Here is a 25668-nt window from a genome sequence, read left to right as displayed (position 1 = left end):
TGTTTCAAATTCCCCAACTCTCTTTGTGCTAATATCGATTCCCTTTTAGCCAAGTTTTGGTGGGGTCAAGTGGAGGATGACAAAAGGAAAATTCACTGGAGTTCTTGGGATTTCCTTTGTTTCCCAAAGCTCTCGGGGGGTATGGGATTTCGTTCACTACAGGATTTTAATGATGCACTCCTTGCAAAACAATGTTGGAGACTTTATGCCTCCCCTCACTCCCTCTGTGCAAGAATTCTAAAGAGCATTTACTACCCAAATGGAAATATCCTGAATGCTCGAAAAGGAGCCAAGCCGTCATGGGCCTGGTGTAGCTTACTGCATGGCCGTGATTTACTCCTAAAGGGTGGCTTATGGCAGGTGGGCAATGGTGCTACAATTGATCCAAGGGTTGACAAATGGATCCCCAATCATCCCACTGGGCTAATCCAATCACAGGGTTCACTCGATCAACCTCCTACTAAAGTGGAAGAGCTCATTGATTGGTCGAAAAGGTCCTGGAACCTCTCCCCCATTGCCCACCTAGTTGATCAGTTCACTTGCAGAGCTATAAGTACTATTGCCTTGGGAGCGGAAGACCAAGCTGATAGATTCGTTTGGCCCCACACTAAGAATGGTTGTTTCACGGTTAAGTCCGGGTACCATTTTATACACTCCAAGGCTCTCATTTCTGCTTCTACAAGCCCTGGTACCTCCCAACAAACCAGCCCACAAGTCTGGAAGCAACTATGGGCATTAAAAACATTACCAAAGATTCGTGCTTTTCTCTGGAAGGCCCTAAACAATGACATTCCTACTTTCAACAATCTTTTCAGGAGAAAATGCCTGCCCTCCCCCTTGTGTAGTGTGTGTGGGGAATTTCCTGAGACAATTGAGCATGTCCTGTTTTTATGCCCCTGGACCAGGGGGGCATGGTTCTCCAGCTGCACCACTTACAGGTTCCAAATCTCAGAAATAACAACAATGGCTCATTGGTTTTTAAATCTAACAACCTCTGCAGGTACCTCTAAGGCGAATCTTGATAGGCTCCTTACTATGAAATCCTTCCTCTGCTGGGAAATTTGGAAGGAGCGGTGCAACTTCATTTATCACGCCAGTCCTGTCTCCCCTGTAGAAACTGCAAGACGAGCAGATGTTGCAGCTCTGGAATTCCTCCAGCTTGATTCTTCAGCGAAGGCCCCACATTCAATTCCAACAGCACCCATTACTCCTAGCTCTGCCCCTCTTTGGGTTCCTCCACCACCTGGGTTCATCAAACTTAATATTGACGGAGCCTGGGACCCCACTTCGCTGGAAACAGGGCTGGGTGTAGTTGCAAGGAACCACGTAGGGACTCTCTGCGGTGGTGTAGCGAAGTATGCTTTGGCATCATCCCCGTTGGAAGCGGAAGCAATGGCAGCTTGGGAGGCGGTGAATCTTGCCCAGTCTAGCAACTTCTCTAATGTCATTTTTGAAGCCGACAACAAGGAGCTAATTCAGAGCATCACCGGGTGTGCTTCGAACTGCAATTGGCGTATCTTTACAATCATTGAAGCCATAAAACGCTCGTCGGCTGCCTTTAGTTCTTCAGCCTGGAAGTGGATTCCCAGGAGTAACAATATCGCGGCGGACTTCATCGCTGCGCAATCTCGACGGAGGATGTGCCCCTCAAATTGGGTCCAACGACCCCCTTCCTCCTTTGTTCGCATTTTATCTCGTGATGGCCTGCCTGGACCTCCAAGTTTTAGTGCTACCAGTGATGGGGTAGCTCCTTCGATCTAGTCTCTCAGTCTGGATCGAAAATAGCTCCCTTATCACCTTTCTTTATGTTTGTTTCTATTTCATGTCGTTTCCTCTTTGCTGTAGCGACGCTGGCCATAGGCCTTTCCTCTGTTTGTCTTCTTTTGCCTTGTTGGGCTTTAATGAATCACCGTTGACCAAAAAAAAAAAAAAAGACTATATGTTTGAAACTCCGTTGTTTTTTTTGTTTTTGTCACATCAGAAATTTGGAAGATGCTATCAAAGGTACATGAGCTGCTGCACCCGCACAAAAGAATGTTTTCCCACCCACCCACCCACCCACACACAAATCGTTGATATGAGATGTAACCACAAGTTGCGATCAATAATGTATGTGTAGAAATTTCTAAGAATCGGAAATATTACTCATAGCTAAAGACCCTTTCCTCTCTCGCTCTCTTCTTATATAGTCTAAAAATTATGAGTTAAACTTGATCATATCATAGATCCAGCTATATCCTATTTTTCTTGCTTACTTGTATACTTCTTTATTCCTACATATCTAATCATTATTGCTTCTAGATCTAACGGTCAACAGTCAACACCCCACTCTTGACTCTAGAGGACTAGAGGACTAGAGGGTTTGATATTATATAGGGAGGTTTAGAGTACAGTCCATTTTATGAGTCTTTCTTAAACTAAAATCGGTAGCAATTTAGGTTTTTAATTAAGTCATTTTATTTTTCTTCTTTGACGGCTTTATGTTAGGTTTTAACTCCAGAATTTTGGGTGGAAAGCCCACTCTACACCCTAGAAGGGAAAATACCCTTTAAAATGAGGGAAATACCTTCAAATCGGAAAATGACTTTATTATGATTTAAAAAGATTTTCTTATAAATTAAAATGACTTTATTATGAATTAAAAAAAAAATCTTATAAATTAAAGGATTTGATTATTAATTAAAAGAATTTTTTTATAAATTTTAAAACACTCCGGGTCTTCATTTAAAAATTAATTTTTTAAAGAATCAAAATCTAATTACCTATATTATATAAGTCGCCCAACGCATGCATTCGTTAAAAATATTGAGCCACCAAGCCTCACTTTTTTATATTATTGTTTCGCATGGCCGGCCATTAATAATATTATGTTCTTGTTGTGCGAAGACAATGGATGAGTTTGGCCACGCACAATCATGAGCCCTCACACATCACACATCACACATGCCGAATTACCCCCAAATTTAGCCAACTGCAACGCCAAATGGGCATAAGGTTTTGCTAAAAGACCCTGACACATTAGTTTGTGGTTTCTTTCGATCTTTAAATCACAATATATGACTCACTAGCTAGTTGTCCGATATGGGATTGCACTCATGTGACATGTCTCTAATATAGGAATGATCCCTAAACAGTTTCTAACCCCTCCATGCACGTGGATAATATTGTTAAGTGAACTTCTGCCAAGTAAATGAGTGGATAATATTTGTAACTTCACTATTAATACCTAAGCTGGGGCTGACGCACAGTTAGGGAAAAACCCTAGCCACCACCCCAAAAGAAAAAAACTCTTTCTTCTCCTCAACCTATCCATGGGGAAGGAGCGGCCCTTGTGTTCTCACAGACTGCTCCTCCCCTCACCCCTTTCTCCTTTGTTTTTATTTTCATTTTTCTGTGTTTTTATTTTTGTCCTTTGGGATACTCTCCTCCCAATAAGTGATAGCGTTTCCATCTCTCCTTGCGAGAGTTTCACCACCTCTCTTCGTGAGAGTTTTTCCGATTTGGTTTGTTTTGTGTTTTGATGCTTTCAGGTTTTCTCTGGCGCTCATCATAAGGTGTTAGGAAGTCATTATTTTCGCTGGTACCGATCATGTTTCCACCGGTTACTACTGCCCGATTTGCCACTTTGCGCTATTGTCAGCCTCGACTTAGAGATGTTGGTAGGATCGTGAACCCAAACGCGACTAGTTCGCTAATTCCTACGGTGTCTCTCTGACTCCGTTTGGTGGTTATAGTATCTGCTCGATACCGATGTTATGAGATCTTATATTTTCTGTGGGTTTTTCTGCTCCATTTTTGTGGGTTTTTGTTTTCTTGTAAGCCTTTGGGCTTATATTTTGTATTCTCTCTGCCTTTTTGGCTGTTTTAATGCAATGATATGTTTTATTTTCAAAAAAAAAAAAAAAAGTCATGCCAAGTAAAAGCTTAGGAAACAAGAAAATTAGCCATTGCACCAAATGCACTAGCTAAGAGTACGTAGGTGCAGAATATTGAGTGAGTAGGACTTTGTAATTATGTGTATATATTATTACCTTCCTTACTTCTGTTGTTTAACAAGGCTACATGTAATTTTATTCATATATATAGCTCCAATAAGGAGAAGAATAAGATAAGTTTTTTACCCTAAATCTAGAGTTTGACATAGAAACTACCTCATTTTTTAAGATACTTTGTCCAAAGACAACTTCCAATGCATGTTATCAATAACCCCAACAGGGAAGAATCTTAGTGGAGGGCTGGGCGTGCTCAAGCCTGCCCTCATTTTTTAAATAGCTATATATGAATAAGCCCATAGCCCCCCCCCCCCCCCAAAAAAAAGACAAAACAATGAAACATGCATCACCCACTCACCCAAGGTAGGCAAATACCCATTATTAATAGAAATAATTAGACTTAGTTCTTTTAGAAAAACAGTTTTTAGATGGAGACCGAGAATGTTTTAAAATTTATAAAAAAATTCTTTAAATTCATAATAATTTATAAAAAAATCATTTTAATTCATAATAAAGTCCTTTTAATTTATAAGAAAATTCTTTTAATTTATAATAAAGTCATTCCCCGATTTGAAGGGTATTTCCCCTCCTAGGATGTAGAGTGGGCTTTGTAGAGGCTGCATGTTAGATTTTTCCGCCCAAAATTTCGGAGTTAAAACCTAACATAAAGCCGTCAAAGAAGAAAAATAAAAGGAGTTAATTAAAAACCTTAAATCATTACCGGTATTGGTCTAAGAAAGACTCATAAAATGAACTGGACTCTAAGTTTCCCTTATTAATGTACAGCCCCCACCCATGACCCATCTCCTGATCTCCAGCCCATTATTTTCCTTTGAGGCTTTCTGTTTCCCTTTATTTTATTTCACGATATGTTGTTCCTTCTCCCCTACTTCTCTCTTCTTTTGCTTCAGCCTTTAGTCTTTAGCGGTTCATTGTGTGGACCTCTTCAGGCTTCAGAGCAACCAATCAGTTTGCTCATCTATTTTTCTTCACTAACTCCACACTTCTCTCCAGAGTTCAAACCCAGGTAAGAAATCAATGATGTTTGTTCGTAAATTGGAGAGAGAACTTCGTCTCTGTAATGGGCTAAGTTTAATGGTGTTTCTTCACTAAGTTTCAGCCCCCCCAAATTTTCAATCCTGGCTCCGTCCCTGAACCCCAACAACGTATAAGGTTGCATTTGAAACAAAAAATTTATTTCTTGTTGTTTCATGTCAACTAAGAATTGAAGCAACAAACAAGTGCCAAAACAAAATGCAAAGTAACAGCTACAACTTCATAATCATACTAGAAAATGAGATAGTGTTCAGCAAATGAGATAAATTGATAAACAAAAATTTTCAACCCTTAATGCTAAACATACTACACACAAAATACTACTTGAGGAAATAAATTACAGTCATAAAAACAATATTGATGTATCTGTAATCCTAAACATGAGTATGTTTAATGTGCCATATAAAATTGAAAAATTTATATGTATTAGTTTGGTCCCTAGATTTCTAATTTGAAAAATTTAGTTCCCAAATTTTTTCAATTTTGCCAATTGAAGTTGTTCAGTCAATTTTGTCAATTTACGTTGTGGAGTTATGATATAGTTTAGAGTGACCATTCTGCCCTAAAAAATGAAGGCACGTGATTGACACATAGTTTTATGCAAACGGAGCTTTGAACGGAAAGTGTGTAAATTGACTGAACAATCTCAATTGGCAAAATTAAAAAAGTTTAGTGACATCAAATCTGGTCCAGCACCTTGAAAATAATTATCTCTTGGTTAATTTATCATTTAATAAATGTTTCTTAAGTTCAATGTGTCTCTTTAGGTATTAAATATAGACTTTTGATATAACCTATAAGTGGAAGGTTGTTCCATGCCATGTCTATTTAAATCCTCCTCCCTCTTGATTCGGAGGCAATTCAGATTATAAGAAATATGAAGTTCCTGGTTTAATGAAGAGTGAGTTTCTTCCTAATCTCTAACTCTTATTTCTTAGGTGGAGTATTTAGAGTGGCTAGTTGTCTATTTTACGGTGTCATTGAAAATTAAATTTTTTAAATAAGAAGTATGAAGATCAAACTGATATAAATATAATAGTTTGGGGACTAAATTGATATTAATCTCTATCAAAATTCGACCCAAATTTGTACACAAATCATCCCATGCTTCTCTCCCTCCCCCTGTTTTATTTTCGAAGGGGAAGAAATTAGTTTACCCAAGCCTTGTGGCTGCGTATCCAGTGGATATTCCCAGCAATAGAATGACACTTCCTACACGTTCAAGCAACCTCTTTCTAGTCTCTAGTCTCTACCAAATCAATTACGTTGGCTCCATCTACACCGTTAATTTGTTTGACCTTCTTTCTGATCACAACCGTCCAATCAAGTAATCTAATACAACGGTTCCTGATAGTTATTCTATTTACTGACGAGGACTCTGATATAGAGCTCTGTGATCGTCTCTGTACAGAGAAAGGGAGCTGAGTCTGAGAGAGGCTAGAAACCTCCTCGCTATCAATCTTTAATACCAAAAGAAGCAAATCAATTTACCAAATTCCCATCAAGTCCCAACCCTAAGAAACCCATTTTCAGATTCACATTTCATTGCTGTTTCCGATCCCAATCTGGGTCTTTCTCTCTTTCTACATGTACATGGAGAAGGAACAGAGGGTACCAAATGATCAAGAAGAGAGCGAAGCTGAAGCACTGGAGCTTGTTCTTTTTCAAGTCTCTGAATGTTATGTCTACTTGGTATAGTCCATTTTCATATTCATCATTTACATGCTGTGTCCGAATCCGTGTGTTTTCTTGAATTTTTTAGTGATTTTGTTAATGGGTATTTTGGGAATGCATAATTCAATTAGATTTCTCCACGATTATCAATGCATGTAATAGTAAATTGAATTTTGTTAGAGTGTAAATTGAGGTTAATGGCGGAATAGATTGACATTTTTTGCTCATTTTTGGTTAGTTTAAGTTTTTATTATCGTTTAATGAATTTTGTTGGCCTGTAAACTTACGTTAATGGTGGAATAGATTGACATATTTTGCTCATCTTTTGCTAATTCAAGTATTGATAGTAAGACCCTTTTCAGTTGGTAACTTAGTAGTGCTTGTTTTAGATCTATCAAGGTATGCAAAGTCATGGGTTTTAAATTACAAGTAATTATAAGAAACCACTAATGGTTTTGGTGCAATTGGAATTCACATGAGAGAAATGTATGGTTGCTCTTGTTTATGGCTCTTGAAGTTATTTGTCATTCGATATAAAGATAAAGTTTTTATATTGTTTATGCAGATACCACCGAGGAAAAGTGCAGCGTCATACAGGTTTTGCTCAACTCATCGAAATAGAAGAAGTGATATGCATCAAACATTTTATTTATGATTAATTTGGTGCAATGTTATCAATTATCACATCTCTGAAATTTATTTCAGGGCCGATGAATGGGATGTAAACAAATGGGTATGGGATGGGATATTGAAAGTCATCAGTAAAGGAGAAGAGTGCATTATCAGACTTGAAGATAAGAACACTGGTGAGAATATTTTTAGTTCACCTATTATAAGATAAAAATTTTGTTGTACGTTTTCCTTTTGTAGTATCAAACATTTTTTTTTTCTTCTTCCATAATATGATATATCCTTAATAGGTGAACTATATGCTCGGGCATTTTTGAGAAATGGGGAGCCTCATCCTGTGGAACCTGTAATTGATAGCAGCAGGTTTGTCCTATTTCTCACTGAACTGGAGCCCATCTTTATTGGATTCTTAAATGTTAAAACATCATGCATAACATTGCTCACATGACGATTTCCTTAGATTGAGTTTATTGAGCCTCAGAAAGTTATTTAAGTTTAGTTTTAGCATTCTGATTAGTATCTAAAGGGTGTCAAAAAAAATTGCCTTTTTGTTCTGCAGATATTTTGTTCTTCGCGTAGAGGAGAACATTGGTGAGCTGCTATACCTGCCTCTTGTTTTAAGATCTCTTTTTTAATGAATCCTGTTAGCCTTTTGGATCTTTAGAAGATATTGGGAGAAGAAATTTTTTAAGTCAAGATAAACCACTCAAGGGTTGTTGCAATACAACACTGGAGAAAAACTTGTGTGCATCAATATATGTATATCCGTACTAGGCATGAGAACCATGTGTACATGACTTTTTTTTTTGTCCGGTATGTGGACATGACTTTAAAACTTACAAATAGATTTCTATTAGTGAGAGAGGGCTAATATGTACAAGCCTTCCGTTTGTGCATATTGGTCGGGACAAAGGTAGGATAGAATATCGTAGATGGGAACAATCTACCTTGAAACACGGATGACAAAAAATTATGTTACAAGAATATGCATTTGTAGGTTTAGGCTATTATGTTAATAACATTGTCATATACAACTTCCCTGCTTTCGTAAGTGGTTTCTCAAAGATAGGAACTGGAATGCCTATTCAAGGTCGGGCTATACTTCTATGATGTAGTTGGTTTAGATGCATATCTGATGCACAATGAAAGAGGCCTGTGCAAATCTAAATTGATTTCACTGGAAGGACCATTTACATTGCAGCTCAATGTTTTACAAAAAGGGAAGGAGACATTTTCTTCAGTTGTGCAGCATATGTGGGATTTTACATAATTATGTTAGACACGGGAGCATATTTGTAGCTAGAAGTTTAATAGCGTTACCACCTTGTGATGATATGCCACAAATCATAGACCAATAGTGCGACTCTTTTTAATAGAATTGTGATGCCACATTTATTTATTCTTTTTCTCATTTTTATTTTTATTTTACCTCTTGAGGCCTATAAGTATCCTGCTTTCACAAAATGTTTTGCCAGATCAGGGAAGCAATTTTTGCTTTTCACTGTCATTTATATTTCCAGTTATTTGTTCATGCATGATCCTCATTACTCTGAAATTTATGTAGATGGTCGGCTTCGGCATGCTTTCATTGGCATAGGATTTCGAGAAAGAACAGAAGCTTATGATTTCCAAGCAGCCTTGCATGATCACATGAAGTGCGTCCTATATGCGCCCTTCTTACAATTTTTGCATGTTCATTTTTTCTACATCATTTTGGAAGTTTGTTATTTTCTTTTGCATTGCATATATACTTAGAAGATGAAAATCCATCAGTCAAGCTCATGTGTCTTTCTAAATTGTTTTGAAGATATCTGAACAAAAAGAAAACTGCAGAAGAGATGGAACAGAAATTTCAGCAAACTTCCTCAGTTGATTACAGTTTAAAAGAGGGGGAGACTCTTGTACTACAATTAAAGAGCGTAAGTGCATCTGCATTTTCTTGTCATCTGTGTCCTCTGATTCATGGTACTTCCTGGAGTACTCTGATTGAACTTTCTCTCTGTTTGGTGTCAACAGAAAAGTGCTCAAATTGTGAAGCCCAAGCTTTCTGAGCTGAACAATTCCTCACCAGAGAACAAGGTTAACCAAAAAGAGCCCTTGATTTGTATCAAACCACCACCACCTCCCCCAGCACCACTTTCACCTACTATTGTTGAGAAGTCTTCCTCAAACTTGCCACCAAATCTCAATCTTGAGGGAACTTCTAAACATGAGGCCCCAGAATCAATGAAAGAAGATTCGAAAGAATTGAAAGAAACAAATTCTTCTGAAGACCAAAGCACTCAAGATATACCAGATGACGACTTTGGGGATTTTCAGGCAGCTGTTTAATATAAAGTTATAAACTATGAAATGAAACATGCTTATACTCAAATGCCTGAATGTCTTTGGTTTTGGATGGATTGGGGTTTTGATGGTTTAGATTTTATTTTACGACAAAATTTTAATTGATCTGTTGTATATCTTGTTACAAACTAACTAATGTGAAGTTACTTATTAAACAAACTGGTCCCAATTACTGTGATGCTTATCTTATTTGTAGTTTTTTTCCCCTTTAATATTTGACCTTCATACTTGGCCTTATTACTAATCAAATCACAATGATTTGATCGATCACATTGTTACTTCATCTGTTCCAAGCTATGCAGCAATTTGTGGACAATGTGAAAGTGCTGTGATATTTGAGGCTCTCATAATTCATAAACGAAGAAAATTATTAGGATTTAGGACCAAAGTACATATATCAGTGCACTAAATGAAGGTCAAGACAGCAAAGGGGAAATTGGTCACTATAATTGTTAAAGCTTATGCTAGAAGGATTTTTCATTGTCTATATTTATTTTAGGAACAATTTAGGCCCCAGTTCTTCTCACGTTCAAACTTCAAAATGAGGTCCTTTGACTCTCTTCCTCGTCAGAAAATATAAGCCATGTTATCATTTTTGAATGAAATCTACAATTCCAAAACTATTCCTGTACCTTATTTTAAGTAGAGTTTTTAGCTGATTGTCATCCTTCCTCAATTTCAGGCAAGTAACCTCATTTAATTATGAGATGATAATTACCGTTGTAACGTGTATGATCCATCTAGTGGTTATAATTTATAAAATAAAGAACTGAAATAGACTCTCAAGTTTTTTTTGGGAGAAAATAGACTCACAAGTTCTATGTTTTTAATTAAATAAAAGTCTTTTGAATAATAATATGTATAACTATTTAAACAATAACTAACAAAAGATGTTTATACAAAAATACTCTAAAACTAACTAGTTAGTAAGTTAATACAAAGCTAACTACCTTGTTCGGCCCACCGCACAATGTAATCTCAAAATCTGAACCGTCTATTTTTTAGGTCCTACTTCAAAGATTATCCCTATAAAAAATCTCCAAAATCGGAAGTCATTTAGTTATTTGATTATAACAACAACTATTTATATGCTTTTATTGAAAACACTCATCGTCTATTTATTTGATCTCAATTAGATGACTAAATGATTTCTGATTTAGTTTATTTTTTGCAATGATGATCTTTGAAGTATGACCTAAATAATTGACGGTTCGAATTATGAAATTAGTTATGTGATGATCCCAAAAATATGGTTAACTTCGTATTAACTTACTAACCAATTAGTTTTAGAGCATTCTTCGATGTTTATAATGATAAAAAATTTATAAGACGATCATATACAGTTATTTATTTTTATATATATTTTTATTATTATATAACTTGTCCCGTGATGACAAAAATAGACAAACCTACAACACTGTTCATGCTTTACTTCAACTTTCTTTTGTGCCGAATTAGTATCTAACCCTCTAATAAGTAATATCTAGTTGACCCACGTTTTTTAATGCCATGATCCTTAACTTTATTTCCTAAACAAATTGAAATTAGTAAGATATTCGGTATAAGTATAACTTATTATTTTCCTTTTTCTTTTTTTCGACCAAAAGTTTTTTAAAAACACGTGTAATAACATAAAGGCCGTAAGAAGCCAAGTGACTCTGTGTGTTTACGTTTCTTGTACCTCTCTCTTTCATATTTCTTCTGTGGTCCGTCTCTGGGTCTCAGTAGCCCTATATTGTTTCTAAGACCTTTACAAGCAAAGCCAACCAAAACCAAATTGGGTTTTATGCTTAACCTCTGACTTCTCAGCTTTTTGGCTTCTGGGTTTGCACCATCTTTCACAACAAGTAAGTCCTCAAGCTTCAATTTTCATACTTGATCATCAACCCTCTTGCTGTACGATCATACCTCTTTAGTCTTTACCAATTTCCGCAATGATTGCTGAAGAGTTTCGTTCCTGATCATTTGTGCTGTTTTTTCTTTCTCTTTTTTTTTTTCCTAATTATCATGTTACAGATATGGAATGTTTTTGTTGTAACTTAGGGTTGGTATAAAGTTTTTGTATGATGCTGGGGCTGTGATGTGAAGCTGTTTTTGTTTTTCTGAAACACTAATTTTGTCACCCTTCTCATCTTGGTAATTCCACTTGTACCAAAATATCTGGAAAATCATATAAATTAGCTATTTTTATTAATTATGGTTCTATGTTTTATGCCTTTTGAGTTTTGGGTGAATTTCTGCATTATGAGAGGCACATAGTAAATTAATTAAAGGGTTTACTCTAGCTGGGTTCAATTAATTGTAGATGGATTGTTTTGGTTTTGAGCCTGGAAGTTTTGGGAAAAACCTGTTCTGTTTTTCTTTGTTTTGCATTTTCCCCCCTCAAGTTAAGGGTCGTTTATGCTATTGCTTCCTGAGTATATGATTTATTTATTTGTACAGTCTCTTGAATACTGGGGCCTCTTCTTTTGTTTAAAAAGTAATTATAGGATGCTGAGACTTCTAGTCATATATTATCATTGGATTTCCCACTGCGACACATATTCATTGTCTGTATAATCTATCCATATATTTGCAAGCCTACCATGTTGAATTTTTTTTTGGATTTGAGAAATTAACCAGTCAATAATGTTCAGACTTCTAAGAAAACACAAAAAATAAAAAGTTAGAAAAAACTTCTAATAATTAAGACAGCCATGTGGTATACCCATCTATCAAACCTTATGACATGATAACTGATAATAGTCCTTGTTTCAGTTGTTTGATAGGGTGATACAATTGAAACATAAGCACTGTTGAATAGTTAGTGCTGAAGTTTTAAGCACTAATAATTTAGAACTGAGATTCAAGAAATAATTTTGGTTAGTAATTAGAATAATTCTAGTAAGATATTTAGATGAGAAACTGATGTTTTAGCTATTGTGAAGTAGAGGGGTAGATGATATGGTGGTTGTGCCGATGATGGTGGTAGTGAAAATCTGGATTTGGCTATTCCTATGTTGAGCAAGAGTTGGAAGTGGTGGTGGTGATGTTGATGTTGATTTTAGTGGTGTTTGTTGCTACAATTGTAGTAAGGAGGGCTTAGGTGATTGTCGCAGTTGTGGCAGTGGTGATGGTGGTGCCAACAGTGATGGTGGCATAGATATGCTGTAGAAGTGATGGTGTTAACAGTTGTTACAACATCTATGTCATTGGTGGCAATGATCATAGTAATGTATAGGTGACATCGGTTTAATTTATTTAGATGATGAAGGCAATGATAATAAAATTTACATATTCTGATATTCAACATTTAGTATTCAGCAGGGTACAGATCACTTAATACTTTTGGTGACTTTTTTATGTTCAATACTAACTTTTGTGTTATCAAAGTCATTGAAAAATTTAATGGTAAATTGAATATGTTATCAATTGCACTTAATTAATTAAGTGCTGAACCTTTTCACTTTTCACTTTCCGTGTTGAAGTGTGATGTGTGAATTTATTTTATTTATATTTCAAAATTTAGGATTTGTTTGTTTCTTGCATTATTATGCCATGTAAATCACAAGAAAGTGTGCTTTTTGAAGTAGAATCTCTTTGCTATTTACAGAGCATGAACTTAAAGGGCAAACATTGCCTGACCATTCTATGGGAGATATTTATTAAATTGGTTTATGTGTTGTCAGAGCATGACTACCAAATTTAAACTAGAAGTGTGTTCCAAGTGAATATGTATTGTGATTTATTTGCTTCTTTTGAATTAGACCATGTTTTGGCTTTTTCGTTTGCTGGGCACCTCTTTTGGCAAATTAAGTAATAGCATTTTGTCCACTGACAAATGGATTTCACTGCTCAAATTTTTGGGTAACATCTATTACAAATATCTCTATACTTTTGTTAAAGACATTGAAAATGGCTTTTTTTCTTCTTTCTTTAAGTAATTGAAGCATTTAAATAAAACTTACATAAATAGCACAAAATAATTATATAGTAAAAACTTATCAGTAGAAAGAATAAACGCAATAGCACCAGAAAAATCATGCATCATTTTGGTATAATATTTCTTTTTCAATACTAATTACATTTTCCCATAACTAGAATCTTACAAATGTACCCAACAACATCTTATGGATTTTTTTTTTTTTTTTAGCTTCTTCTAAATTTCATATAATATCTTGCAGATGAGTACCATTTTGATGTTGGAACTGATTATCGAAACTACAAAATAGAAGAAGCGATACACCTATTCTGTGAAGATTAATTTATGATCACTATGGATGTAAAAGGTATAACCTGGGTTGGGTGTGTATACCAGAAATTCGAATCTATGTGCTTGGAGGTGGAAGAAAATATGTACGAGGTAAGCCCTTTTGTGCTTGGATGCAATAGACTGCTGGACTGCAAGTATTAATCAAAACTTTTGCAACTATTCTTTCTCTTTCTCTTCATCCTCCTACCTTCAGTGCCTGTTGACATGCTTTTCTTGTGTTATTGTTCTTTGCAGTGGTATTTTCTTTTTACAACTATAGCTATGATCATCTGTACTAGTATCCTCTGTCAAATATGGATGTGATTTATGTGATACTGTGATCATCTGAGACAGTAGTCTTGTTAATTTCATTCCTGAGTTGCTCTTGTAGACTTTGTAGTTTCCTTCTGTTAACTTATATTATTGCTCATTCTATTATTTTGGGACAGGACACAGTTAAATTTGTTGAGAATCAGGTACAGACTGTTGGGGCTAGTGTTAAAAAGTTCTATGCAGATGTAATGCAGGATTTGCTCTCTGAATCTTCATTGGATCCAGAGAATAAGTTAGCCTGTGGGTTTCCAGTAGAACATCATTCTAATGTTGATAACTTTCAAAAATCAAAGATTAGCAAGAAAGGAGAATCTATAAGGGTTGATGTTGAACAATTAAATGGGGATTCAGAGGTAATGGCTGTTGATAAGGTTGTAGACCATACATCAGTGTTCCATCGACGGCACACGTATGACTCTTGCACACTATCCTCCGGGGATTGTGTCAAAGAAGCATGTTCTGACTTGTACTCAAGACATGACCATGATGGGAGCATGAATCCTAATACACACTTGGTTGTCAAAGAAACTCCAATCAAGGACAGACTGCCACGTGCAATCACTCCTGTATCATCATCATTCCGTGAAATTGTAAATGAAATCCATGAAGCTTCATGTGACCAAACAGATACAGTTATAACCCCATCTACAGCTGAAGGTATGGCATGTGACTCCGTTAGAGAAACATGTTTGATTGCAAATGCTAGCCAGTGTACAGCTGATCGTTCAATTGATTTCCGATCATCTGATATGATTGTTTTGGATAAAACGGATGGGAACAAATGGAAGGAAATGTTAGATTTATCCTTCAGTGGCTTATCGGCAGAATCAAATGGTGACTATTTTTTGGACCCTAAAAAAGTGTATTGTTTTTCACCACCCTTGCTCTTTGTTCTCTGATTTTGGGTTTGGCAGTTGCAGACACTTGTTTGAACAATGGGGTGGTTTCTCTAGTAGGATCTTCTCAGAATGGACAAGGACAGTATGAGAAATATGCTGACAAGGAGGTCTCTGCGTCTCATCCGGGTACCATGAGTAACATCTCATCCAGATGCATAACATTTTCCTTCTTTTTCTTGTTATTGAGTTGAGGCAAGATTTTGTTGATGTTGGTTTTCAGACTTTTGATAACCAATGAATGAAAAGTGATTTTTCAGATAATAACTCAGACACAATGATGGAGAACGAATTTATTTTTGGTTTTTGATTGTAATGAACTTGTGCTCTTTACTTTTATGGGGTATCCAGTTTTTGCACTGATTCATGATAATTTGCATGTTCTTATGCACTTGTAGGCTTATGTACTTCAGTTAAATGGGTTTTCGAGATGTTGTACTGGTTGATGATAATTTGGATGTCCCTTTGTACATGTAGTAACTGATGACTGTCAAATTTTGCAGGGGAATCACATGAGTGCAGTTTGGATGCAACTGAGAGTGGTACTGTTTCTGTACATGGAACAGAAGCCATTCAACAATCTGACAAGGCAAAGCTTGAAGAGACTTGTGTGATGGTAACTGGTGAGGAACTTCCTTTTGTTCATCACATGGAAGGCAAACGTAGGCCTTACAAGGTGCCCTCTCTCTCTCTCTCTCTCTCTCTCTCTCTCTCTCTCTCTCTCTCTCTCTCTCTCTCTCTCTCTCTCTCTCTCTCTCTTTCTCTCTCTCTCTCTATATATATATATATATTGTTTTTACCAACCTGTTTCTCTACATTAGGTTCTTTAATTGATAATTCTTTTCCAGAAAAAAATTCATAAAGCCTTTGCTTCAAGAATGAGGTCAGCAAGGAAGCAAGAATATGAACAGCTTGCATTATGGTACGGGGATCATGCAAAATCAAATTTAGAAAGTGGAGAGGGTCAGTTGCATTCTATTACTATGGAGGAGACGATGAAATCACCAGATCAAGATTTTTGTGAATCTGAATGGGAGATTCTCTAGGTGCCCTCATAAAAAGCTTGTGTAAATAATTGTTCCACCAAGGTGCTGTCCAAAATTTCTAGTTTGGGAAAAAAATTATAACGAAGTGGGTAAAATGCCCAAAGCTCTCCTGCTCTATTGTTGAGTATGTTAAAAGTTATTTAGCCTTCCTGATATAAAGTACTTGAAAATGTTTTTTATATTACAAATATGATCAGCCCATATGAGACCTACTTGTACTTGTACCCAGCATTATTAATAAGTTGGGTACTATTTAGTTATATGGTAAAAACCAGTGTTTATGTTGCTATGCTATTTTTTGTGCTCTGGTTGCATTTGGACTGCCCTGTTCTTTTCTTGAAGTTTATCAAACACATCATAGGTATAAGGTCCTAACCCTGAAGGTAATCATTTTTTAGAATATCTTCCTTTATAAAGAATGATAAAGTGGCTAAAGAACATACAGGGCTATTGCATCAAAGCAGAAGCCAAAAGTTGCATGATATAGTACTTGATCCTAGACTCCTAGTCAAAACTTGGTCTGAAGTTTCAGGCAACCTATTGAAGAACAAAGTATATTGACACTCAAGACAGATCAAACAACCAGATCTTAAGAACTAAGAATGACTGGAGAAGTGTCCAAGACCAAAGTTGCATACAGCAGCCTGTTCCAGGTATCTGGCAGGCCAGGCAAGCACCAGTGGCTGCAGTCAGCATTAGCCTCTGGCTGTCTTTGTTGCGTAGCTAACAACAACTTCCACTGCTTTGTCACGTAAACCGTTGGATGCGCGTCTCTTCGATACTGAGACAACTTTGTAATGTTCAGGTATGTCACCGGCTTCTTCATGTTCTGTATTGTTCTCTCAACGACTTTGATAATTTTCTTGGGAAATGTTGGTTCATAGGAATCATCCATGTTGGGTTGCGTTTTGTTGTAGCACCACTGCTTTCCCTTGTGGTCTGGTGAAATGCTCCGGAAGAAGACTCTGGTTTTGGTCACATCCACATTTCGATCAATCCAACGTGCCCAAGTATTCATAGCCATCTCCAATGCTGATTCAATCTCCAGATTCTCCATCGTTTTCCCCTCATATTGAAACAAGTCCCACCTGCAAATCTGACTTCCATTAGACAAACTCTATAATAGTTCACACATGACACACCAAAAGAAAGTAGGGTTCACATTTACATGGGCTCATTAGAAAACACCCTTGGTTTTTTGGTAAAATTTGGAAAGCTAACATGTTTTGAACTATGTCAAGATCAAGTCTAGATGCGGGTTGAGATGTGGATACGAGATCTCGAATCACATTTTGACTCGCATACTGACTATATCTTGGTGCTTCCAAGTCCAGAAACAGGTTAGTTTTCAAAATGTTTAGAGAGCGTTAGTTTTCCAAGGCCTAGAAGAAACCCTAACTAAGAAAGAGAAAAGACTTACGCCTTGATCTTCCCACGGTGCACCCACCAATGGCCAGTGTTGAATACCATAATGTCAGCCCCTACCCACTTCTTTGCTGAGGTAGAGAGTCTGTCAAGCCTAAGAATTCTACCACCACTTTCTTGGTCAATTTCTAGTTGCATTAGAAATGGGCTCCAGTAGAACTCAACAGAGCAGTTATACTTCTGCAGTAAGAGAACCAAGACTCTCACAGTTATAAAGGTTCAGTAGGAGAAGATCTTAAAAAAACTGTGATATAAATGAAACTAAACCAACCTTTGATATGAAGACCTTGTAGGTGCCACTTCGAACATCAACTCGGGCTTGAGAGGGATGCAGAGCTGAGTAAAGAAGACAAGCTAACGACTCCCACTGGTTTCTATTGAGTGAGTCCCCAACTATGACCACTCTCTTTCCTTTAAGTCTGTCTAACATATCTGTTCTGTTCAACCTTACAACCATAGAAACTTTGTCTATATTGGCTGCAACAAAGCAATATGTAACAATTTGACACATACTTGGATTAAAAGTAATCAGTTTTTTGCTTACCTTGGAATCTTACACCCCTTGGCTTCCCAACTCCATTTCTCATACATGGAATCTGTCCTTCCATTCCTTTGACAGCTAACTTGGTCACTAAGAAATGGACATTGTGCCTCATCATAGAGAGGACTTCCCTTCGGATCGTAGACCCATTTTCCGTCAAATATATTGCACTTGTCTTCTTCATTTATCTGTTTTTTATGTTCACTGATGTTTTCTAGTTGCAAGAACTGCACTTTAGAATCTGAGTCATTGGCTGATGCTGTTGTTGGTGTTATGGCTATGTTCCCAAGCGTTGATGACAGGTTTACACTGTCATGGCTGTGGTTGAGAAAGAATATAAGAATGATGCAGCCTATAAAGCTTGTAAATGTGCAGAGCCTCCATCCTTCACTAATGGGGGAGTTGGTGTCCATGGCTGGATTAAGCTGAAGAGAGATTCATGGTTTGTGATATTCTTTAAATATGAGCAATTGGATATCACCAAAAGGTCCAAAAAATGATAAAAATAAGTAACTTCTAATAATTTCTAAATGACATATATGGCCTTAATACCCTTTAGAGTTCCATATAATTTGGAAAATAAAGAGGCAGTAGCCATTTATTGAGATTGCTATAAAGAGGTAGTCATTTAATGAGACTTCTATAAAGTGTTGCGAGGATAGTGTCAACCTGTAAGGTGTACAATTGTGGTTTAACTCCTGATTTGGAAAATTGTAAGGTGTACAATTGTGGCTTGGAAAATCGATGATGGGTACTAGAAATGTGAAGAATAGATCCTTTTAAATGGAAATTAGTGGGTAACAGAGAAGACTACTAAAGTGGTAAGTGCAGAAGCAGAGTAGCAGGTACATAATAATGGTTTAGGTGAAGCTTGACCTTTCATGAATTTCCAACATTTGATGGGTGGTAGATATATGCAAAATCAATTTTCTAAAACCATGCTTCAACCTTTAAGCTAGTGTTTGTTTCACAATTTTGAAACTTGAGAATGGGTGGGTATGAATAAAACCCACAAGAGTACAAGACAGTAAGACACCATGAGTTTGAAAAACCATTTTGGGGAATGTATATAATAAATTTAAAAAACTGGCTTACCGTTTGTTTTGTATTATGTGTCATTACTCTAAAATACCATTTATATCTTGAAAATCTTCACATTTCCAACATTTTTGAATACTAGAATGCGATATTATTAATTCCCAAATATTTTGAAAATACTAGTATAACTAAGGAGTAAAATTTCGATTTCGACGGAAATTTTCGATGGAAATTTCGACGGAAATTTTCGCGGAAATTTCAATTAAAATTTCAATTTTGACAAAATTAAAACAACGGAAATTGCTATCAAAATACATAAATTTTGAATGAAACTTGACCATATGTTTATTTAACATATTATGTACTACATTGATAAAAAACATTGAAGAAATCAAATTATGTAATAGGTTTTATGTGATATAAGGTGAATATAATGTGCGCTGGAGGCAAATACTGTTAAATAAAAATAGTTCACTAATTAATAATTACATAAAAATGACCTCTTTTTAAGGGATATTTAATCATTTTAAATATAATTGTCCATAAAACATATGTGAACAAATAAGAAAATGACAAGTATTGTTATTTTCTAAACCATTTAACCCAATAGCCAAACCCAATCCAAATAGATTGTGAGATCCTGGAAAGTTGGTTTATAATTTATTTTGAAGTAAATAGTGATTTATTGATAATTATCTTGTTAATTTGGAGATATTAGAATTTTTCTGAGGAATTTGGAAGGAAATAAATGAATTTGAAGTAGTACAAAAATAAGATTTATCGAGACGAGCTCATGAGATTTTACAGAACGTTTTTTGGTCCTTGAAGTTAATTTTGGTAAGTTATTTAGATTTTAAATGATTTCGGCGAGCCATTGAAAAACAATAAAAATTATGAAAGGGCCAATCTTAATTTTAGTCTTGTTGGAAAGATCTCAGGTCAATGAGCATGTAAATGCAAATGTAACGTTTTCTTTTTCTTTTTCTTTTTTTCTTTTTTTTTTCTTTTCTTTTCTCTTCTTTTCTTTTTTCTTTCCTTCTTCCTTTTCCCCTGTGACCTCTCCTGTAGCTCCTGCTCCAATCTTCCTTCTCATAATTTCCTCTACACCTTCTCTCTTTCACAGTCCCTCACTCCCTCCTCCCTCCTTGATCTCTTCTCTCTCCTTTCCCTCTCCCTCTCCCTCCCCGATCTCCCTCTCTTCCTCCTCTCCATTGCTTCTCTCCTTCCAGCGACGGTGGCTCCTCTCTCTCCCTCCTGCAACAGCGGCTCCTCTCTTTCCCTCTGGTCTCCGCCTCCGATCTCTATGTCAAATTTCGGCGAAATTTAACTAAAAAGTGCCTAGAGTGTGTTTGAAATTTCGCCAAAATCTTGGCCGAAATTTCACCGAAATTTTAACAAAAATGAACGGATATGTTATAAAATTTTGGGATCCTAAAAAAGAAATTTCATTCCTTGAGTATAACCAAGGTGTTAAATTTCGATTTTTTGGGGTGTCGAAATCGAAACTCATATTTGTTAAATTTTCATGATAATTTCGTCAAAATTATCGAAATTTTGGCGAAATTTTCGGCAGTGAGATCAAGGACTGGTTTTGGGTTTTGGAAGGCTGGGTTTTTGGAGAGGAGGCTGGGGGCGGTAGGGGGAGATCGAGGGAGAAAGTGATGGTTTTGGGAGAAAGAGGAGGGGGCGGCGGCAGGGGCGGCAGGGGGGAGATCGAGGGAGAAAGAGGCAGGCAGGGGGGCGACAGGGGGAGATGAGGGAGAAAGAGAGGAGAGAGAGAAAGAGGTGAGGGTGAGGGTGAGTTGGTGATGGATTGGAGATGCAGAGAGAAAGAAAGGATGAAGAAGAAGAAAAAACAGTGGAGACTCACGAGGGAAAATAAAGGAAAGGAAAGGAAGGAAAGAAAAAGAAGAAAAAAAAAAAAAGGAAGGAAAGAAAAAGAAAAAAAAATTTAAAAGATTTAGGGTTGATTGGGATTTGGGGCGTTTGGGCAATTGTAAAGAAAAAAAAATGGTTTGGGGTTTCGTTTGGCAGTTTTAGAGTTTCGTTTAATTGTTTTTAAACCCTAAACTAGTAAATTCTAATATATTTCTATATAAAAAATAATTTAAAATACCCTAAAGGGCCTACACCATAATATCATATACCATATCCTAAACAATATAAAATATAGATTATAAAATATGGTTTAGTGTATAGATTATAAAGTATAAATAATATACTAATTTCATTTATTCATTATACTAATTTTATTTAACAGTATTTGTCTCCAGCGCATATTATATTCATCTTATATCATATGAAACTTACTATATAATTTGGTTTTTTCAATGTTTTTTATCAATTTAATAGATAATATGTTAAATAAACATATGGTAAAGTTTCATTCAAAATTTCTATATTTTGATAGTAATTTCCGTCATTTTCGTCTAATTTTTGTCAAAATTTAAAAATCTTCAAAATTTTCGTCAAAATTTTCATCAAAATTTTCATCAAAATTTTTTCAAAATCTGAAATTTTATTCCTTAAGAATAACTATAGGTAATTGGTCTATATTCAAGGGGTGAGGATTGTACTGAGGGAAAGCCATCACCTTACCTAATATATTTTTGTTTTGTTGTACCTGCTCTTTCTACTATTGATGAGTGGACAATTATATATCACTATAAACATTAACTGATCTTTCTTCATCACCCTTTATCTATTTTGGATAACTTGTAAAGAGACAATAGTTAATTAGAATTTTGGCAATTGCATGTGGGTTAGGTGGCCACCGAGTTTGTTTCAAGCTAAAAAACGATTGCCCTTTAATCATTTTTTAAAGAACAGTTAAATGTTAACGTCACTGACTGACATGAGGTTCCATCCAAAGAAATAGGATTCTTTGTATATTGTGCTTTAAACTTTTTATTATCTAGAGTTTAGTATTTACGATTTATATTGAAAAAATAAAATAGTAAATTATATCTTAGAAGTTAGAACTAAACTATTAATAAATTTGATGTAAAAGATCTTAATTTAATAAGTTGATGTAAAAAAGTAATTTCTAAATTTTTTTTACAGTTACACTTATTGTATTTTTACATATGCACTGGATTGACCATTATTTGAATTTTGGCTTTCAGTTCAACTTGTTTGGTTAATTGTCCTTTAGACCAACAATTTTAGTTGTCCAACCCTACAATATAATGGACCCTAAACAAAATGTTATAATTCTGAACATAAATAGCCTTGCACATTAGAAGCGAGATTTCAATCCTTTGATTATTTTTTTGTTTGATTTTTAATTTTAGCAGAAGAAGTAATGGATTCATTGAATGTATGTAAGATCAAATTCATTAATTGATAACTATATGATTATAATTTAAACAATAAGTACAGCCCAACAAAGTATCCAAATGGACCAAATTCATTGAATGACATTCTTTTCTCGTTTTCCAAGCAAACTTAAGCCCAAAACCATTCCAATTAACTAATTAAGCATAGTCTCCAATGTGAATGAATTTGATCCAATGTTCCACGGAGACACCTATGCCAAATTTGAACCATGTTTGTTTTCTTGGTTAAGGGTTTTTTTTTTGGGCTATTGAAATACCTCATTCTATTAAACCAAGACAACAAAGTTTACAAACCAAACAAGAGCAACATAACAAAGAAGCCAAACAACAGCAAAATAAAGCAACTCAAACAGAAACCGAGAATTGGTTAAGGGTATTTTAAATGTGTCCAACTAAAATAAAAATGATACATAAAATGGCTAATTACAAATAAATCAATAAAATTTTTTAAAATTATATTTTACTCGATGCACTTTTTCATTATTTCATAATAATTAACTTTTTGCGCTATTGAGATAATAACATTTTTTTTTTTTTGGTTGAAAGATATTCTATTTAAGGATGATTAACATCCGAAAGCAGTATATTGGCTATCATAAGTCCATTCAGCATTCTTAGCGAATTGAGATAGTAACATTGAATGAATATTTTCTCACAATTTTATGTATTTTACAAAGAAACCCTTCCTCTCATCATTAGTATTCTCTAACTGAGATAACCGTAAAAAAAACTCTTGGTCAGCACCACATGGGTTGGGCCCAAAAATACAATTATTGGTCCCTTTAGCCTTCTTTGTACCCAAGAGAACATAAAGAGGTGTTGCATATACTACAAAATGGTGAAACAATTGAGAACTGTCTTAATTTAGGCCCAAAATGGATAAGTTGGGCATAAAACCTTTGTCTTCTTACATAGGCTCAAATAATTTATTGAGGCCCAAAGTAATTTATTTAGGCACAAACATGGTTTTAACTTTTAAATGTGCAACTTTATACATAAGTAAATTATTAATGGGGAATTGGATATAGTGAGGTGATTTTCACACTCTCATTTTCTCCATTTGCACTCCTTCACATTTTTTTAATGGTTTTTAATATATTTTTTATTTGTATTTCTAAATCTACCCTTTATTCTTTTGAGGTTGAAAATGTTTTAATTTATGTATTATGCCTTCTCTTTTTAACCTATTATCATGCTAGGATTAGGTTTCTCTCCGGTGCTATATTGTCTCCAAAACTTGCTTAATATTGTCCACTAAATATATATCTATGGTCACAATTGAACTACTTTGACTATTTTTCTAATAGTTGTTTTGTATTGAAATTTTCCTTTTTTTTCCTTCTTCATATTCTCTCACTATCTCTTTCTTTTCTTTTTCATATCTCCGTAAGTGCAATTCAACCCAAATAAATCAATAAGCAAATATAAATATTCTTCTAGTCCAAAAAAATCAGTACGTACACTAGAATTTTTAAGTTGAGATTTTTTTCATTCATTCTCTTCCAATGTATTTTAGATCTTTCTTGTTATTTTCCTCTCTTTTTTTTTTTTTTTTCTATTTCAGATCTTTACAACTCAAGACAAATATTATCTAAAACAACCAATTATGATCGCCATCCCCGATAATAACGATTCTCATCTCCTTAATAATTCTTGCTTTCACACCCATCACTTGTAGCAAATTTGAGCCATTCTTTAACAAAAATGAAAAACACTAGAGAAAAAATAAATAAATCCAAATAAGATTGCAGATGAAGAGAGAGCGTCATAGGAAGCAAGAGAAAGAAGTGAAAAAATAACATAAGAAAATTTTTAGCATGTGACATTGATGTCTTAGATAATGAATCAATAATTAATAAACCAATAAGCCATAAAAGGGTAGATTTGGAAATACATATAAAAAATTCTTAGAAATATGTAAAGGAGTACAAATGAAGAAAAGAGGAGTGCAAAAATCGCCTCCGTTGAATATATCGTGCAATCTATAAAACACTCGAACAATGATTTTTTTTTTCTTCCTTTTCTTATTCTCTCGTTGTTCCAATATATATTGATTTTGGTCACCAAATAGCTTACCGTTTGGTGGTATTTGTTTTTTTATAATATTAAAGAGGATTCGTATTTTAACAATACTAGAGTTATCAACTATTATTCTAACTTTTAGCTACAAATTGATGTGGCATATGAAATAATGTTTTTAACTTGTTACAGATAAATAAAGTGTGGGGTACTAGCTAGCCATTGGTTTAGTAATATTTTTCTCAATGTCTGAGAAGTCCCAATTTCAAATCCTTTTAAACTAATGATGTATCTAGCTTCTTAGCCTTTCTAATAAATTTATCTTTTATCAACAAAAGCAATTACGTTATTTGAGGTACATGATTAAGTGCATTTAATTAGAATGAGTATTTAAAATTTATACCATAAACATAATTATATAAAAAAAATTAAATGATGCAATTTTAAACATACCTAAGAACAAGATTAACACTAAAAAATAGTAGAGGATCAGATGATGGAGCCAAGAATTAATACTAGTGATTTGGAGTGATAGAAACAGCCGGAATGACAACCTAAACCAGCCATAGAATGTCCCATTAATTAGCTTAGAGTCTATTAATTATAAGGTATTAACAAAGTAAAATATTAACCAAAATCACTCAATCTATTTTTATTAGCTTGCGGACACTATTTACCAGCCCAACATATAACATGCGGACACCTTCCAAAAGAAACGCATCACAACCAAACCAACTACACAAACAGCTAAAAACTGATCTTCTTCTTGTCTTTGCCAAATCGATCTCTTTCTTCAACTTTACCAAATTGACAATTGTTCATCTTCATTCACAAGCATCGTTCTGCAACTGCAAGCCTGCAACTCCAAAAAAACTGCAGTTTCAGTTCACTTTGTAGTTTTAGAAACTGCAGTTAGTAACTGCAACTGCAAGCCTACAGCTCCAATAAACTGCAGTTTCACTTACACTGCAACTGTAAGCTTGCAACTCAAATAAACTGCAGTTTCAGTTCATTTGCAGTTTCTGAAACTATAGTTGCAACTCAAATAAACTGCAGTTTTAGTTCATTTGCAGTTTTAGAAACTGCAGTTAGTAACTGCAACT

At 35.1% G+C, this 25668-nt stretch overlaps 3 protein-coding genes across 5 annotated transcripts; 2 read left to right on the top strand and 1 right to left on the bottom strand.

The window, feature by feature from the left end:
* The first annotated feature begins 6278 nt into the window (after positions 1-6278).
* Positions 6279-9880, top strand: LOC147286724 (Adaptin ear-binding coat-associated protein 1 NECAP-1). Of its 2 annotated transcripts, XM_086241214.1 has the most exons (8): positions 6280-6740; positions 7288-7319; positions 7428-7528; positions 7643-7715; positions 7912-7943; positions 8917-9007; positions 9160-9271; positions 9369-9879. In XM_086241214.1, exons 1-8 carry the CDS (start codon positions 6636-6638, stop codon positions 9681-9683), a joined length of 861 nt encoding a protein of 286 aa, XP_086097340.1. In that variant the 5' UTR covers positions 6280-6635; the 3' UTR covers positions 9684-9879. The 2 variants fall into 2 exon arrangements, with proteins under 2 accessions (XP_086097341.1, XP_086097340.1); XM_086241215.1 differs by lacking the exons at positions 7912-7943; positions 8917-9007 and having other exon boundaries at positions 6279-6740; positions 9369-9880.
* Positions 9881-11369: 1489 nt separating this feature from the next.
* On the top strand, positions 11370-16498 carry LOC147286723 (uncharacterized). 2 transcript variants are annotated; one of them, XM_086240628.1, is made up of 6 exons: positions 11370-11545; positions 13862-14040; positions 14379-15096; positions 15183-15287; positions 15662-15834; positions 16007-16498. In XM_086240628.1, exons 2-6 carry the CDS (start codon positions 13945-13947, stop codon positions 16202-16204), a joined length of 1290 nt encoding a protein of 429 aa, XP_086096754.1. In that variant the 5' UTR covers positions 11370-11545; positions 13862-13944; the 3' UTR covers positions 16205-16498. The 2 variants fall into 2 exon arrangements, with proteins under 2 accessions (XP_086096754.1, XP_086096753.1); XM_086240627.1 differs by having other exon boundaries at positions 11372-11545; positions 15177-15287.
* A 295-nt stretch (positions 16499-16793) lies between these two features.
* LOC147286722 (protein trichome birefringence-like 42) lies at positions 16794-18583 on the bottom strand. The gene is made up of 4 exons (XM_086242712.1): positions 18174-18583; positions 17901-18075; positions 17625-17809; positions 16794-17292 (listed from the first exon to the last, which is right to left on the bottom strand). Exons 1-4 carry the CDS (start codon positions 18581-18583, stop codon positions 16794-16796), a joined length of 1269 nt encoding a protein of 422 aa, XP_086098838.1.
* Positions 18584-25668: the final 7085 nt, after the last annotated feature.

Source organism: Dryas octopetala, chromosome 4, assembly GCF_963921425.1.
Source record: "Dryas octopetala chromosome 4, drDryOcto1.1, whole genome shotgun sequence".
Lineage (NCBI taxonomy): Eukaryota > Viridiplantae > Streptophyta > Magnoliopsida > Rosales > Rosaceae > Dryas > Dryas octopetala.
The sequence above is the reverse complement of the archived record's forward strand: the minus strand, read 5'-3'. Positions and strand labels throughout refer to the sequence as shown.